The sequence below is a fragment of the Vanellus vanellus genome (assembly GCF_965231255.1).
Source record: "Vanellus vanellus genome assembly, chromosome: 1".
Classification (NCBI taxonomy): domain Eukaryota; kingdom Metazoa; phylum Chordata; class Aves; order Charadriiformes; family Charadriidae; genus Vanellus; species Vanellus vanellus.
In genome coordinates this window covers 89,033,858-89,046,800 of record NC_138905.1, presented here as the reverse complement: position 1 = coordinate 89,046,800, position 12,943 = coordinate 89,033,858, and the positions used below count along the sequence as shown (strand labels likewise).

The 12,943-nt window shown below is 39.9% G+C and overlaps 1 protein-coding gene across 1 annotated transcript in view; it reads right to left on the bottom strand.

The window, feature by feature from the left end:
- MAN1A2 (mannosidase alpha class 1A member 2) overlaps positions 1–12,943 on the bottom strand; it is a gene marked incomplete at its 5' end in the record, with an annotated part of 142,718 nt that overhangs the window by 49,294 nt on the left and 80,481 nt on the right. Inside the window, one exon of the mRNA XM_082498210.1 lies at positions 1,414–1,508. Coding sequence (XP_082354336.1) covers positions 1,414–1,508 — 95 coding nt within the window. The remainder of the gene's footprint in view (positions 1–1,413; positions 1,509–12,943) is intronic.

Sequence of the window (12,943 nt, the reverse complement as noted above, 5' to 3'; positions counted from 1 at the left end):
ATAAACAATACCAGCACCCAGGAAATTTTTGGCACTCCAATCCTCTCCCCTCCGCCTACTGCAAATCCTCCTCCCTGGCCCTGCCTTCCTGGCTGTGCTCTGACACCCAGCCTACGTGTTTTACTAGTAAATATCCATGCGTCTACTGCTTGCAGCTCCTTAAACCTCACCATCTCTGTTGCTCAAGCCAGCGAACCAGGTGCCCGTGCTGCCCGAGGAGTAGGGCCACCCAGGCCACTCCAAACACACTGGAATCACAGGGCAGGCCTGGGCTAAACAAAGCGAAAGTAAACAAACTTGCGCACAGAGGAATTTCAAGCTGTATGAAACAGCAGGAAGAACGCAAGACTGAGTAAACCATAATGCTGTGCAGAAACTGTGTAGGGAAATTTAACCCAATCATATTAATTGTACAGGGGCCCAAAAAAATGTGGCAAGTGCAACACAGGCAAAGCAGAGAAAACCAGGCAAGGGTGGTGAGACCCTGCGCCAACAGAAGGGCAACCCACAGTTCCATGGTCTTCACCCAAGGTGTGACAGCAAAATGAGTATCACGTCCTGATCAAAAAAAGGCACGCAGGCTAATGCTCTCAAAGTAGTCCTCAACCTCATCACAGTCTAACAAAGCACAACAAATATCTATCCTAAAGGAAAACAATTTAAAACAATTCAAAAACTCCCTGATATTTACTATCCTGAATTCTTAAGCATATACACAATCTAGATGTGCATCCCAATTCAGCTGCTGTTTAAGAGCGTAATAAAAATTTAAAAAATGGCTTGCATCAAAAACGTTCTCTCAAACTCTGAGGAAAATCCCAGCATTGAACAAGCAATACAAGATAAATTAGACAAAGCAATTCTCTTCCACAGGGCAACGCAGACCATCTAATTCAGTGTCTGACCTGAACAACCATCTAAAGGAACCTCTCCATCTCCATGGAGCATAGTGAACTTCAGCACACTAGCCTTTTTACCTAAGCTGAACTATAAAATGAATTAATATCTTCAGAGTCCCATCATCTTCTCAAAAATTGTGAGTCTTCTAAAGGTAACACACAGCACACACAGTACATAAAACACAGTATGTTCAAACATGGCCTGCAAACAATTTGGGTTTTTAATAGGTTCTTTAATGACTAAAGAACCAATAATTAAGCTCTAGGGCATAATGCATTGAGTATGTTCCCATGTCGTGTTGAACCAGGAGATAAAAGTCATGGTCAGAATGTATTGCAGTTAATGAGACAGAATGCTCTGAACTCTATTAAAATTATTCTGAAGTGCCAGGAATGCCAATTGGTCAGCATCTTCTACAGTTCCACTACTAAAAAGCCCTGACATATGTCATTACTAATTTTAAGTTGGAGGGAGGGGGAGGAACACACTTCCCCACAAAAGAAAATTCATTACCTTTTCAGATTCACCATTGCCCATGGTATACCTGTAGGTGTGTTGAAGGCTGGAAGAAGTTTTCCTGCCAGTTGCACGGCTTTGATCTTGAAAACCTAAGATAGTAGGATCAATTGCAAATAGTTACAAAGTCTGATTTATCTCCAAGAACTATAAAGACTGAAATTTCCCTGCCTCACCCACCTCTTTGTATTAGAAAAGCTTTACATTGTAAAAAATATATTAACTTATAATTTATTTTTCACTTGTTCACTTTACAAATTTCATTATGATTTGAACACGAAAAGAAAACTTGTAATTTTCATTTCTTTCCTTCCATGCACTCCAGCAATAGTGCTTAGGTTCCTACTAAAGAAGAATATCAATTCTCCTCCCACCTCCCTCCACCAATATTAGGAATTTCAAGTGCTTTCTAAAGCAGTCTCTAAACCATACTTTATATTTTGTAGCTAAAAATCAAGAGACAGCTCCCCCACATAAGTATTTTAACTTTTACAAACTTCCAATATCTTTTTAATGATATATATTTATAGTGCAGACAGAGTTCCTGTTCTTTTATGAACACTTTCTATGCAAAACCATATATACTCAGTTTCCTGGAGCTTTTCCTTCATTGATAATGCATAAGAAAAATAATTATAGGCTTAACCTTCCCTCTCAAGTCTGATTACTCACAGAAATTACTAACAGAACGAAATCTCTTTCATTTCTAGTGTTGTTCCTACTTAATTTTGGAACATAAATATGTTCAGAGCCTAATGTTTGTTAGTTAAATGAGCAACTGGAAGAAAGCTCCTTCTAAGCCTATAGGAACCATCTTTTCCAGGAAGGCGTATTTGGTAGATCCCCACGATGTAAAACTGTTATTACCAGCTAGTTGCTAGAATACATTTTAATCAACTCATTGTCAGTATTCACTACATTTCTGCAAAAGTATCTTCTTAGTTTGGAGATAACATTATTCATCAGTTTGAAGCACTGCACAAACGTAGCAAAAAGAGCTACCATGCCCCAAAACAACTTGCGCAATAAGGGCATATTATAGAAACGTTATCAGCTACCTGACCGATACTCTGTAATTGAGAAGAATAACAGTTTTAAGGACTACAAGACAGCTCTGTTTGCTTTACAAAAGGGTTTCTCCCTTTTGTAAAGTCTACGGGAGGAAAACAGAAGAGATGCTCACTGGAGAAGCAAGCTGAAAAGTAGCTGAAAAATATGCAATCAAGAGCATCCTCATTTTTCACATGAAGGTGGGAAAAAAAAAAATCAATATCTTAATATTTGAGGAGATGACTAGTGAGACATAAAAATAAACCAGAAAAGAATATTAAAGATGACATCTAATTGTACTTGATGCAGTGGAGCCTGGAGAGATGGAGTTGGATCTGAAAGCAATGAGCCAGGAAAAGGAACTTTTACAGAGGTACCCTAAATGAATTCTAAGATGGGATATGTCTAAACTAAAAAAGAGGATATCTCAGAATATGATTTGATAGAATTGTGAAGTAACAGAGGCAATATGGCTTGAAGGATTTTTAGCAAAGGTACAGACAAGAGACAGTCTTTGAGAAAATACACAGAAATTTAGCAGTAAAATTCAGATAACGCTCTGACCTAGAATAAAGGACCAAGTCAAAATAGGAAGGCATAGTATAAGTAAGAGGTATAATACAGGTGGAGTCTGTGGTAACTGGGGAAAGAGTAACTCTGAGGAGAAATAAAAGCTCTATCTTGGCCCAGTTACATATAAAGTACCGGATTTGCATCTACAAATAGGTGTCAAAAATTCATGCTGAACTTTTAGATTTTAAAGCAGTAGATGGGTCAAGACCAGACAGAACTATCTATAGGCAGTCATCTAAAGGGAGTTCCTCTACAGTGCAGACAAGCTTCAATACCTAATCCAGAACAGAATGATGATGCCCAGTTAAATGGTACGTAGTTTGGATAGACATTTATGGCATGAATTTATTTAGCTTCAGCTTTTGGATCCTCTGAAAGCGCTATGTCTTATGTCTAAAAGTGCTATTGTCTTATTCATTAATAAAAGATACTGAAACATTAGCGTAAGAATATTTAATGGGACAGCATCCCTAGAAACCATCTCACTAGAAAAATATTCTTAATGGCTAAGTGTTTATGTACCGCTATCCAGCTTTTAATGAATTTGAAATGTACTGTGATGATCAGGGGAACAAATTCTAGTAGCGCATGTAGTTTTTAGTAAGAGTGCATAAGGGAAAGGTTAAGCTGATCTAAACGTACACAATCTAAACAAGTACAGTTAAAGCAAGGCAGCCACTGTGCCAGCCAATTCAGCACGTGAGCGAACCAGAGCATCAGGGTGGCAGCAGTCACTGCTAGTTCAGACCACCGCGTTTGCAGTAGCTTGCAAAAACTTGCTGTGATTAGAGGCGCCCTCTTGTCACCTCTGCTGGGTTGAGGACTCTATGTACCACTGATTCAGCACCAGAAGGTAAAACTCTACCTCTCTATAACCTTCTCATCCAAGACTGAATCCAAGGAAACACTTAAAAAAAATGGCTGAAGACACGCCTTTACTTGCTATTAAAGCCATCTCAGTCCCATCTCACTGCTGCTTCTGGATAACAAAACCACCTAGTGCTTAGTACAGTGTTTACCTACGCAGACCGGAGTGAGAACTGAGAGACGGCTGCATAGGTTTTATCAGAGAAAAGTGACCAGAGGAGCATATTTGGAGAGATGTAGGAAAGAGAAGAAATGTAGCAAGCAGTGGTGAATGAGACGCCTTTTATGGCAGCCTGCAGATGCGACCAGAGTGCTCTGCTGAGCTCACTGAAGTGACTTCTTTTAGTAAGTTTCAGATTTACCGTAAAAGCAATAGTAAATGTATCAGGGTCTGGCTTTTAAATAATGTGCTGGCATCAGACAACATGGTTACTTATCACATAATAAGTATCTTTATTTTTAAAACCAGGTAGAACTGATAGATTCTATTTCAGCCTTGGCAGTTCCCTGTTGACAAACAATGCATTTCAAGAAACATATAGGCAAGAAGAACAGAGAAAAACAAAAAATGAATGGATGCCTTGGAAATAAAGCTCCTTAGGAAACAGCAAAAGAGTTAGGGTTATTTAGTCCAGAGAAAAGATGTTCAAGAGAGGACAAGACAATGACTTTTCAGTATATAAAAGGAGAAGGGAATAATAGTTTTTCCATGGACATGGAGAATTCAAAGTAACACCAAAATGGAGCACGGGAAAGTTAGTTATTAGGAAAAAGCTGGTGATAATTAATAATGAAACACGACTGTGATTGCTGCAGTCATCACTACAGCTTTTAAAAATGTACTGTACGACATGTGTAACTACAGAGAGTGACATGACTTGACTCTGCCAGGGAACAGAAGAATAACTGAGAACTACGCAGCTTACTTACCGCTCCTTCCAGCCATATCGCCAATTAATCAAATGGCTTGTGCACATTCCACACAAATAAGAAGAAAGTTTTTTGTCTCTCTCAGGGCCTTGTACCTACTCTGTAGACCCAAACAGCATCTTTGTAACTGGTGCATAAATCATGGAGACCATCCACCCTCAAGTTTCTTTGCTAGCACAAGATCTAAAGTATAGGACCCTATAACAGAGAGGGAGTCACAGAAACCACAAAGATAGCAGCTGTCAAAGAAGTGCTGTTCCTGCAGGATAACTGTCATGGTTTAACCCCAGCCAGCAGCTAGGACCACGCCAGCCATGCTCTCGCTCCTCCATGGTGGGATGCGGGAGAGAATCAGAGGAGCAAAAGTGAGGAAAAACTCGTGGCCTGAGGTAAAGACAATTGAATAGGTAAAGCAAAAGCCACACATGCAAGCAAAGCAAAATAAGGAATTTATTCATTCACTGCTTCCCATCAGCAGGCAGGTGTCCAGCCATCCCCGGGAAAGCAGGGCTCCATCACACTTAACGGTTACTTGGGAAGACAAATGCCATCACTCCAAACATCCCCCTCTTCCTTCTTCCCCCAGCTTTATATACTGACCATGACATCATATGGCATGGAATAGCCCTTTGGTTGGTTGGGGTCAGCTGTCCTGCCTGTGTCTCCTCCCAACTTTTTGTACACTCCCAGCCCCGGCTGGTGGGGTGGTGTGAGGAGCAGAAAAGGCCCTGACTGCTTAGCAACAACCAAAACCACCAGTGTTCTATCAACACCATTTCTCACCCCAAATCCAAAACATAGCACCATACCAGCTGCAAGTAAAAAAAGTTAACTCCATCCCAGCTGAAACCATGACAATAATTCAATCTTTTTTCAAATGTGCATTCACATTTTGCATTAATTACAGAATTTGGCATGTAGTGGCCTTAAGATGTGGAGGTAACTGATCACAGTCTTCTTAAAGTAAAGACCCTATAACAGCTCTAGCAAGACATCCTGTTTTGAAGATGCAAAAATACTGTTCTAGGTAAACATGTGTATTAATCCCAGGGTAGCTGATCTGTCCATTCTCAAAATTTGGACATTTTTTCAGAAAAGTTTCAGAAGCCACCATGGACTTGGAGAAGTATTTCCGCTTTCCATGGCAAAATCTAATACACTAAATCCATCAATTTACATCACCTTTGGTAGGCTAATGCTTCTTTCTGCAAATGCTGCAAAGCGAGGGAAGGATCTTTTTTCACTCTATCAAACGCAAATCAAGCTGTTAACAGCTAGAAGGGGAGAGAGTGAAAATTAGCAGAAAAAGCAAAACCTGAGCCCCAAATAGGGTAAGCGGATCCCTCATTAAGAGGAAAATCAATCAGTATCTACAAACTAGCGTGCACAGCAAACCAGCTGTGAGGGCCTGAATCATTTTCATTCATTGAATTGATGGTTAACATATTGAACCTGCCACACACCGCACAATATGAAAGCTTGCTCCTGAGCCTATTAATCCAAGTAAGGCCAACACATTCAGCGGAAAAGGCCTTAAAGATTAAGACGATTCTTCAGCAGCCTTACTGATGTATCCAGTGACTGCTGAGATGCATGCCTGCAATTCTTAGAAGACTATATTATGCTAATACTGTTGTTAGGTGTTCCCTTCCAGCACTACGAATGGCAAACAGCCTCGAACGGCCTCTGTACCTCCCTATGAGGGGGATTATAGATATTTTATACAAATAAAGCATTTATTTCATTTATGTGCATAGATCAGTCTTTGTGTCATTTTTCTCAAACAGTAAACACCAGACTTCTGCTTAATCTGAGAGTTATTAACTAGTGAGCGTCCACGGTCATGCAATGTGGCTGGTTCTGTAGGTTTGATAACCTTTGATCCTCAAAAAAACATCAGGCGAAAAAGATGCACTGCACAAGTTCACAAAAATGTAGCACTCTCACTGTCAGTACTACTATTACTACCAAATCCTACACACGTATCCTTTGAATACTAAGCACAAAGATGATGAGGCAGACCTATCTACTGAATGCAGATTCAAAAAAACAGAGCACCTGACAGCAGTACTAGAGTCAGACCCTTGAGGAAAATATTCGGTATTTCTTGGCCCAATCTAGAATAGTTGTCTTTCTACCTTCAGAGTTCAATGTGCAGTAGTGAACTCTTTGCCGCCCTTTTGTGGTTAACCACCAATTTAAAGCTCAGCTTGTCATATCGGACTTTCTGCATGAGCAGAGATAGAGACTCGTTGTGTGATTTACTGCTGAAAATCAAGATAAGCAGAACTGTCACAAAAAAAAAGATAACTAGCTTAATAAGAATTGCTGTTTTGTTGCCTATGGATATATATAACTTATGCATAATGGGAAGAAGATGTCTGCATGCCAGATGAACACCTCTAGGTTCAACACATTTTCCCCCTTCAAGACTGGGAACTCCTGGGTTTTACAGTGTTCCTAGGGCATTCCCCACTACAAGTGGGGGCCATCCTGCCACCAAGAAATGACGAAATGACTCCCTCTTTACATATTTATTTCTAATAGATTCCATGGATTTAATTACAAAGGCATCTTGTGAGATGAGGGAAATGCAATGAGATTCTGGCAACATTTCACCTATCATAGCATAAACTGAGAATGGGAGAACACTTCAGCTATATTTTAAAGATGTTTGTGAGTGATGATTGAAGAGGTATGTCACATCCAGAATTGGTCCTGGAGAAAGTAAATCCATGTTCATGTGAAATTTAGCAAGGCAGCTACAAACCACACCACTTATAGAGGTAGAATGATGTAGAATTACATAAATACAACAGCACCTCTTCAACACCGTAGGTCTCTCGAGTTATAGCAGATGTTCAAGGAATGAATATTTGCAGATACTCTAAAGACAGTGTCATAGCTAAGGTACTGTTGCTGTCTTTGGTGAGCTTTAATGATTACCAAAGTACTTGGTTAACAATATTTAGCATTTCTAAAAGACTGAAGTCCTTAAACATGAGAAGACTTAACCTGCAAAGGAATGCTCTGTGAATTTATATTACCTTCTCTATGACAGAAAAAAATAGAAAATGGAAGTGAAAAATCTAAACCCATCTCAGCAGTCTAAAACCAGAGTCAAAAAAGCAGGAAACAACCTGAAGGTGAACTATGGTGTCAAAATGGTTATGGTGTCAATTGACTGTGCTTTCTTTACTTCCTCCCTTCAGATACTTATACACATTGATGAGATCCCTCCTGAGCCTTCTCTTGTCCACGCTAAACAGTCCCAGCTCTTCAGCCTTTCCTCAGATGAGAGATGCTCCAGTCCCTTAACCATCCTTGTGGCCCTTCACAGGACTCCTTCCAGTATGTCCATATCTCTTGTACTGGGAAGCCCAGAACTGGACACAGCACTCCGTGCACGGCTGCACCACTGCTGAATAAAAGGGAAGGATCATCGCCCTTGATCTGCCGGCAACACTCCTAAAGCAGCCCAGGATATCATTTGCTTCCTCTGCAGCAAGAGCACGCTACTGGCTCACAGTCAAATTGGTGTCTACCACTTTTCTGCAAAGCTGCTTTCCAGATGGTTGACCTCCAGCATGTATTGGTGTATGTGGTTGTTCCTCCCCAGATGCAGGACTTTGCAGTTGCCCTCATCGAACCGCATGAGGTTCCTGTCAGCCCATTTTTCCAGTCTGCTGAGGTCCCTCTGCGTGACAGCACAACTCTCTGGCATATCAACCACTCCTCCCAGTTTTGTGTCATTAGCAAATTTGCTGAAGGTATATTCTGTTCCACCATCCAGATCATTAATGAAGATGTTGAACAGGATTGACACCTGCGGTACACCACTCGTTACTAGCCTCCAACTACATCCTGCCCCACCGATCATCATCACCCTCTGGGCCCAGCCGTTCAGCCGCTTTTCAATCCACCTCACTATCTGCTCATCCAGCCCATACTCACCAGCTTCTTTGTGAGGATCTTATGGGAGACAGTGCCAAAAGCCTTACCAAAGTCTAGGTAGACAATATCCACTGACTTCTCTTCATCTCCCAAGCCAGTCATTTCATCATAGGTTATCAGGGTTGATAACCACCCAATCACCTTGCTGTTCATGGGCTGGGAATTGTTTCCAGAATTGGCTGCTCCATCACCTTCCCAGGGATTCAGGTAATGCTGACCAGCCTGTAGTTCCCTGGGTCCTCCTTCTTGCTCTTTTTGAAGGTAGGAGTCATCTAAGGGTGACGCCATACATCCTGTGCATTAGCTTTGGTGTCCAGTGATAGTCATGTAAACCTTAGCCTTTTAGGCTACTACACTTCTGGAAGGCATGCAGCTGGTACACACAGATTTACACAGGCAGAGAGAAAGAAATTTGGCTTAATTCTTTAATTCTAAAGGTCTCCAAAATTTTAAAACACTGCCAAATTCACCCTGATGGAAGTCCAGGACTGGTTACTTCTGTTCATGCAACTGTTGCTGCAGAGCCCTCCTGTGCTATGAGAATTCTCATCTCTCAAGAACAACAGGATAAAGTAGATAGTACTTCATCCATAAGTATGACATAATTCGCTGATTTACTCATTTCACAAGCCAATAAATGCTTCATGAAATGTTCCTTCTTTCAAATAAGAAACCAAAACAAAACACCCATACCAAAACAAAACAAACAAACAAAAAAACCCCACAACATTACCAATTCAGGAAACTCAGAAAGTCAACATTTATGAAAATTTATGACTGCCTCCTCCTGCATCCATTCTGATCCAGGCATCTCTTCCCTTTAAAGATTTCTAAAGTCAAACCAGGCTTTTTGCACTAAAAGAAAAATGCCTCTGTAAAGAGATTTTCTGAAACTCCCTTAGTTTTCAAAACATGCAGACAAGGCTGACATTTTCTTTAGCCAGTAACACCACACATGAGACTCCTACAAATACTTTTACAAAAGAAAGTAACGCTGGATACCTCCCTGAAAGATAGGCTTTTATTGACAATTTGAAAGAATGGCAGGAAGGTAAGAAAGGCTGTCCAGTTTCAGATGATGCATGAAATTATGTGATGTAACAGTTGCCTCTGATCTAAATATCATGGCTACACAAGCCTAGCTATACTTATTATCTCTGTCTAGAGATTCAGAGATTCAGCTTGTAAAAAATTTCTAATGCAGTGTATCAGAATTATCCTGACTTCAAGGAAAAAAACTGCAACTATGCTCTGCATTCTACTTCTGGAACAAAAAGCTCAGTAAAGCGCACATGGCTGCACAGGTCTGTGCATACACCCAAGCCTCCAGATCTCCTCTTTCCATGAGGCTCTGGACTGTTCTGAGTTAAAAATAAAGGTCAGGTTTTTTTAGAATAAGGAATACACAGACAAGTAAAGCACTGGCAAAACAGATGGCAAGAAATTACCCCATCACATCAACTGATCTGGATGGACTAGACAACCCAAGAAAACTATCCTATCGATAGTTCCCAAGTTAGAGTTTTACTGAAAAGCATTAAAATCCCTATCTGATCATATTGTTCAACTACAAACTCCAGTCTACAAATGAGCAGAAAAATAAACACAGAAAAATACTTGAACTGCATCAGTTAAATACAGATAAGACAGATATTATCTGGTTGAATACAAATTTCCCTATTTACAGTTTACAAATTAGCAATTATATGTTCAAATGCTGATTCTTAGATACAAGATAATAAATACTATGGTGGTTTTCTACCATCAGCAGGGAAAGATTTGCAAGCAGAATTCTTAAGTGATACTATCTTTATCTGTTACTAAAGTTTTCCAAAGCTGCTTTCCTGGACAACAGACGTGAGGAATCTAGTTACTGTTGACTGAGGCATCTTAGGATCTAATGAAATATTCATTGTTTTCACACCGTTGATATTTTTAAAAAATCCACGTGAGAAAGTTTGTGCATATATTAGCTTATTAGAAATACTTGAATCTTTTGCTGTAGAAGAGCTAAACATAAAAAATTGGCATGCAGTGGACAACCCAGCTAGTCACATTTAAACTACCTGGCACTGGCTAATAATATGTCAATTAAATTGCATAATTTCCGTTCACTTCAATAGTTGTATCAGCTTCCTTGGCATAGGTTTCATGCATATCTGAGTAGAAAAGTTACACATTCTTCATTTTTAAGGGGCCTTCAAATCTGAGGCACTTTACACCAGTCAGCCAACATCACAGATCACTTACAATTCAGAATAAATGTGATGAAAATCTGGCATATAAATGCCTCCCTGATCTGATCATTCCAGGAAGATACAATACACTGTTTCTCATCCTGCCCAACTGAGCCAAAACCCATGACAGTTTTGAGTTAATTTTCTCTTCTATTATTATTATTATTAGAAAGTTGCATTCAGCCCAGGCAATTTTTGTGCTTTATCTTTTCTTCTTTTCGTATCTCTGATTCTTCACTGTAAGTTTCCCGGCATAAGCAGTATTAACCTGCCAGATTAGTTACCTTTGTAAACAAGTTGTTTGCAGGACTAGAAGCAACAATCTTGAATTTGCACAACATACTAATCACGATCGCTCACGCCTAGGCACGCTCCAAGGGTCTAAGCGGGCTTTTAAAAGACTCTGCTTTCATGTGATTTCTTCTTGCGGCGGAACGACAGCAGCACAGGGAACCAGATGTGAGAGCACAGACAATGTCTGGCATCTGGCTTAAATGTTCTCCCACTAGTTGCTGGCAGCTAGAAAGACTGATTTAAAGAATGTGGAGAAGGAGAATGGAGAAAGATTAATCTGAATGGCCATCAGGGAACCAGACAAAAGAGACATCGAGGGACAGAAGATCAGTAAGGAGCTTTGCCAGCAAGGAAGCAAAACTGGTAAAAGATAGGGCTTCCAGTCCCCCCACCTCATACAAGGTGAAGTGCCAGGGAGAAGTTGTTAAAAGAAGAGAGCACGAATCGGGAGCTGAAGGGAAGAAACAAAAGGCATCAGGAGGAGGAAGGGCAGGGAATGAATGGAGGGCTAAAGAAGACAAGACATGACAAGGGACTACGGAGGGAGTGCCAAGAGTGTAACTGTAAGGAACAGGAGTATGAGGAACATCTTGGGGAATCTGACAGGGGAAGAATGCTTTCTCATCTCCAGAACATATTCTTCAGTCCTAGAATTGACTGTAATGTGCCTTTGTAGCCAAACACATAAAAAATGAATCTTGTGTTGGTGATTTTTTGTGTTTTTTTTTTTTTAATTTATTTTTTATTAATCAGTGATCCTTGGCATTTTGCTACTACCAGTTGTTCCACTGAGTTGAGTAACAAGCTGCATTATATTCCTCAAAGTCCCAACCCAACTAATGATCCAGTCTCTGTGGTTTTTAAGAAGGAAAATGTGTATTAGGAACCCTAAGAAACGGTTCTGAAGTCAAGTAATTAAGATGTTTGTGCTATACTTACAAGTCTTACGAGAATTCCTTTCATGCAATAAAAATTACCTACCTTCTGATTATTAATCACTCTTGACACTGGCTTTTTTTGGTAATACCTGCTCCTAACGCATTCTCCACTCATGTCAAATATCTCCTTAATTTCACAAGTATTTTTCTCTGCTATGTCATCTTTTTTGTCCTTCTGCTCTGTGCTTACATTGTATCAGTTTCCACTTTCTTTCTCAGTTATTCCTCTGTCTCGTGTTTCTGTTGAATGTACTGCCAAACTTTCCATTTTAAATTAATCTTGATTTCCCCGTTAGACTTTGCCAGAAATTACTCATTCCCCTTTAGGCTGCATTTGCCTTTACCAAAAAGTTAAACAGAGATGAAATGACATATTGTTTCACACTATGTGCACTAATTATACACGCAGCCTCCCTCCTCCCATTGGTATGATGAAGCAGATTACCATGCAAAAATCACAGACAGTCTAGAAAAAATAATTTTAAGAAATCACATAGCTTTTACATCTTCAAAGACATATCCTTTACACAACATCAGATGCCAATTACATTTCATTACATTGTACCTGATGAAAGTGAGTAAATAATGCTTCGTGTTTGGTTTTCTTTTAAATGGACGAACTGGCTTGTTTTTGAAACAATCTGTTTTTAAAACAGATTTACAGACATATTTAGCTTATCTACA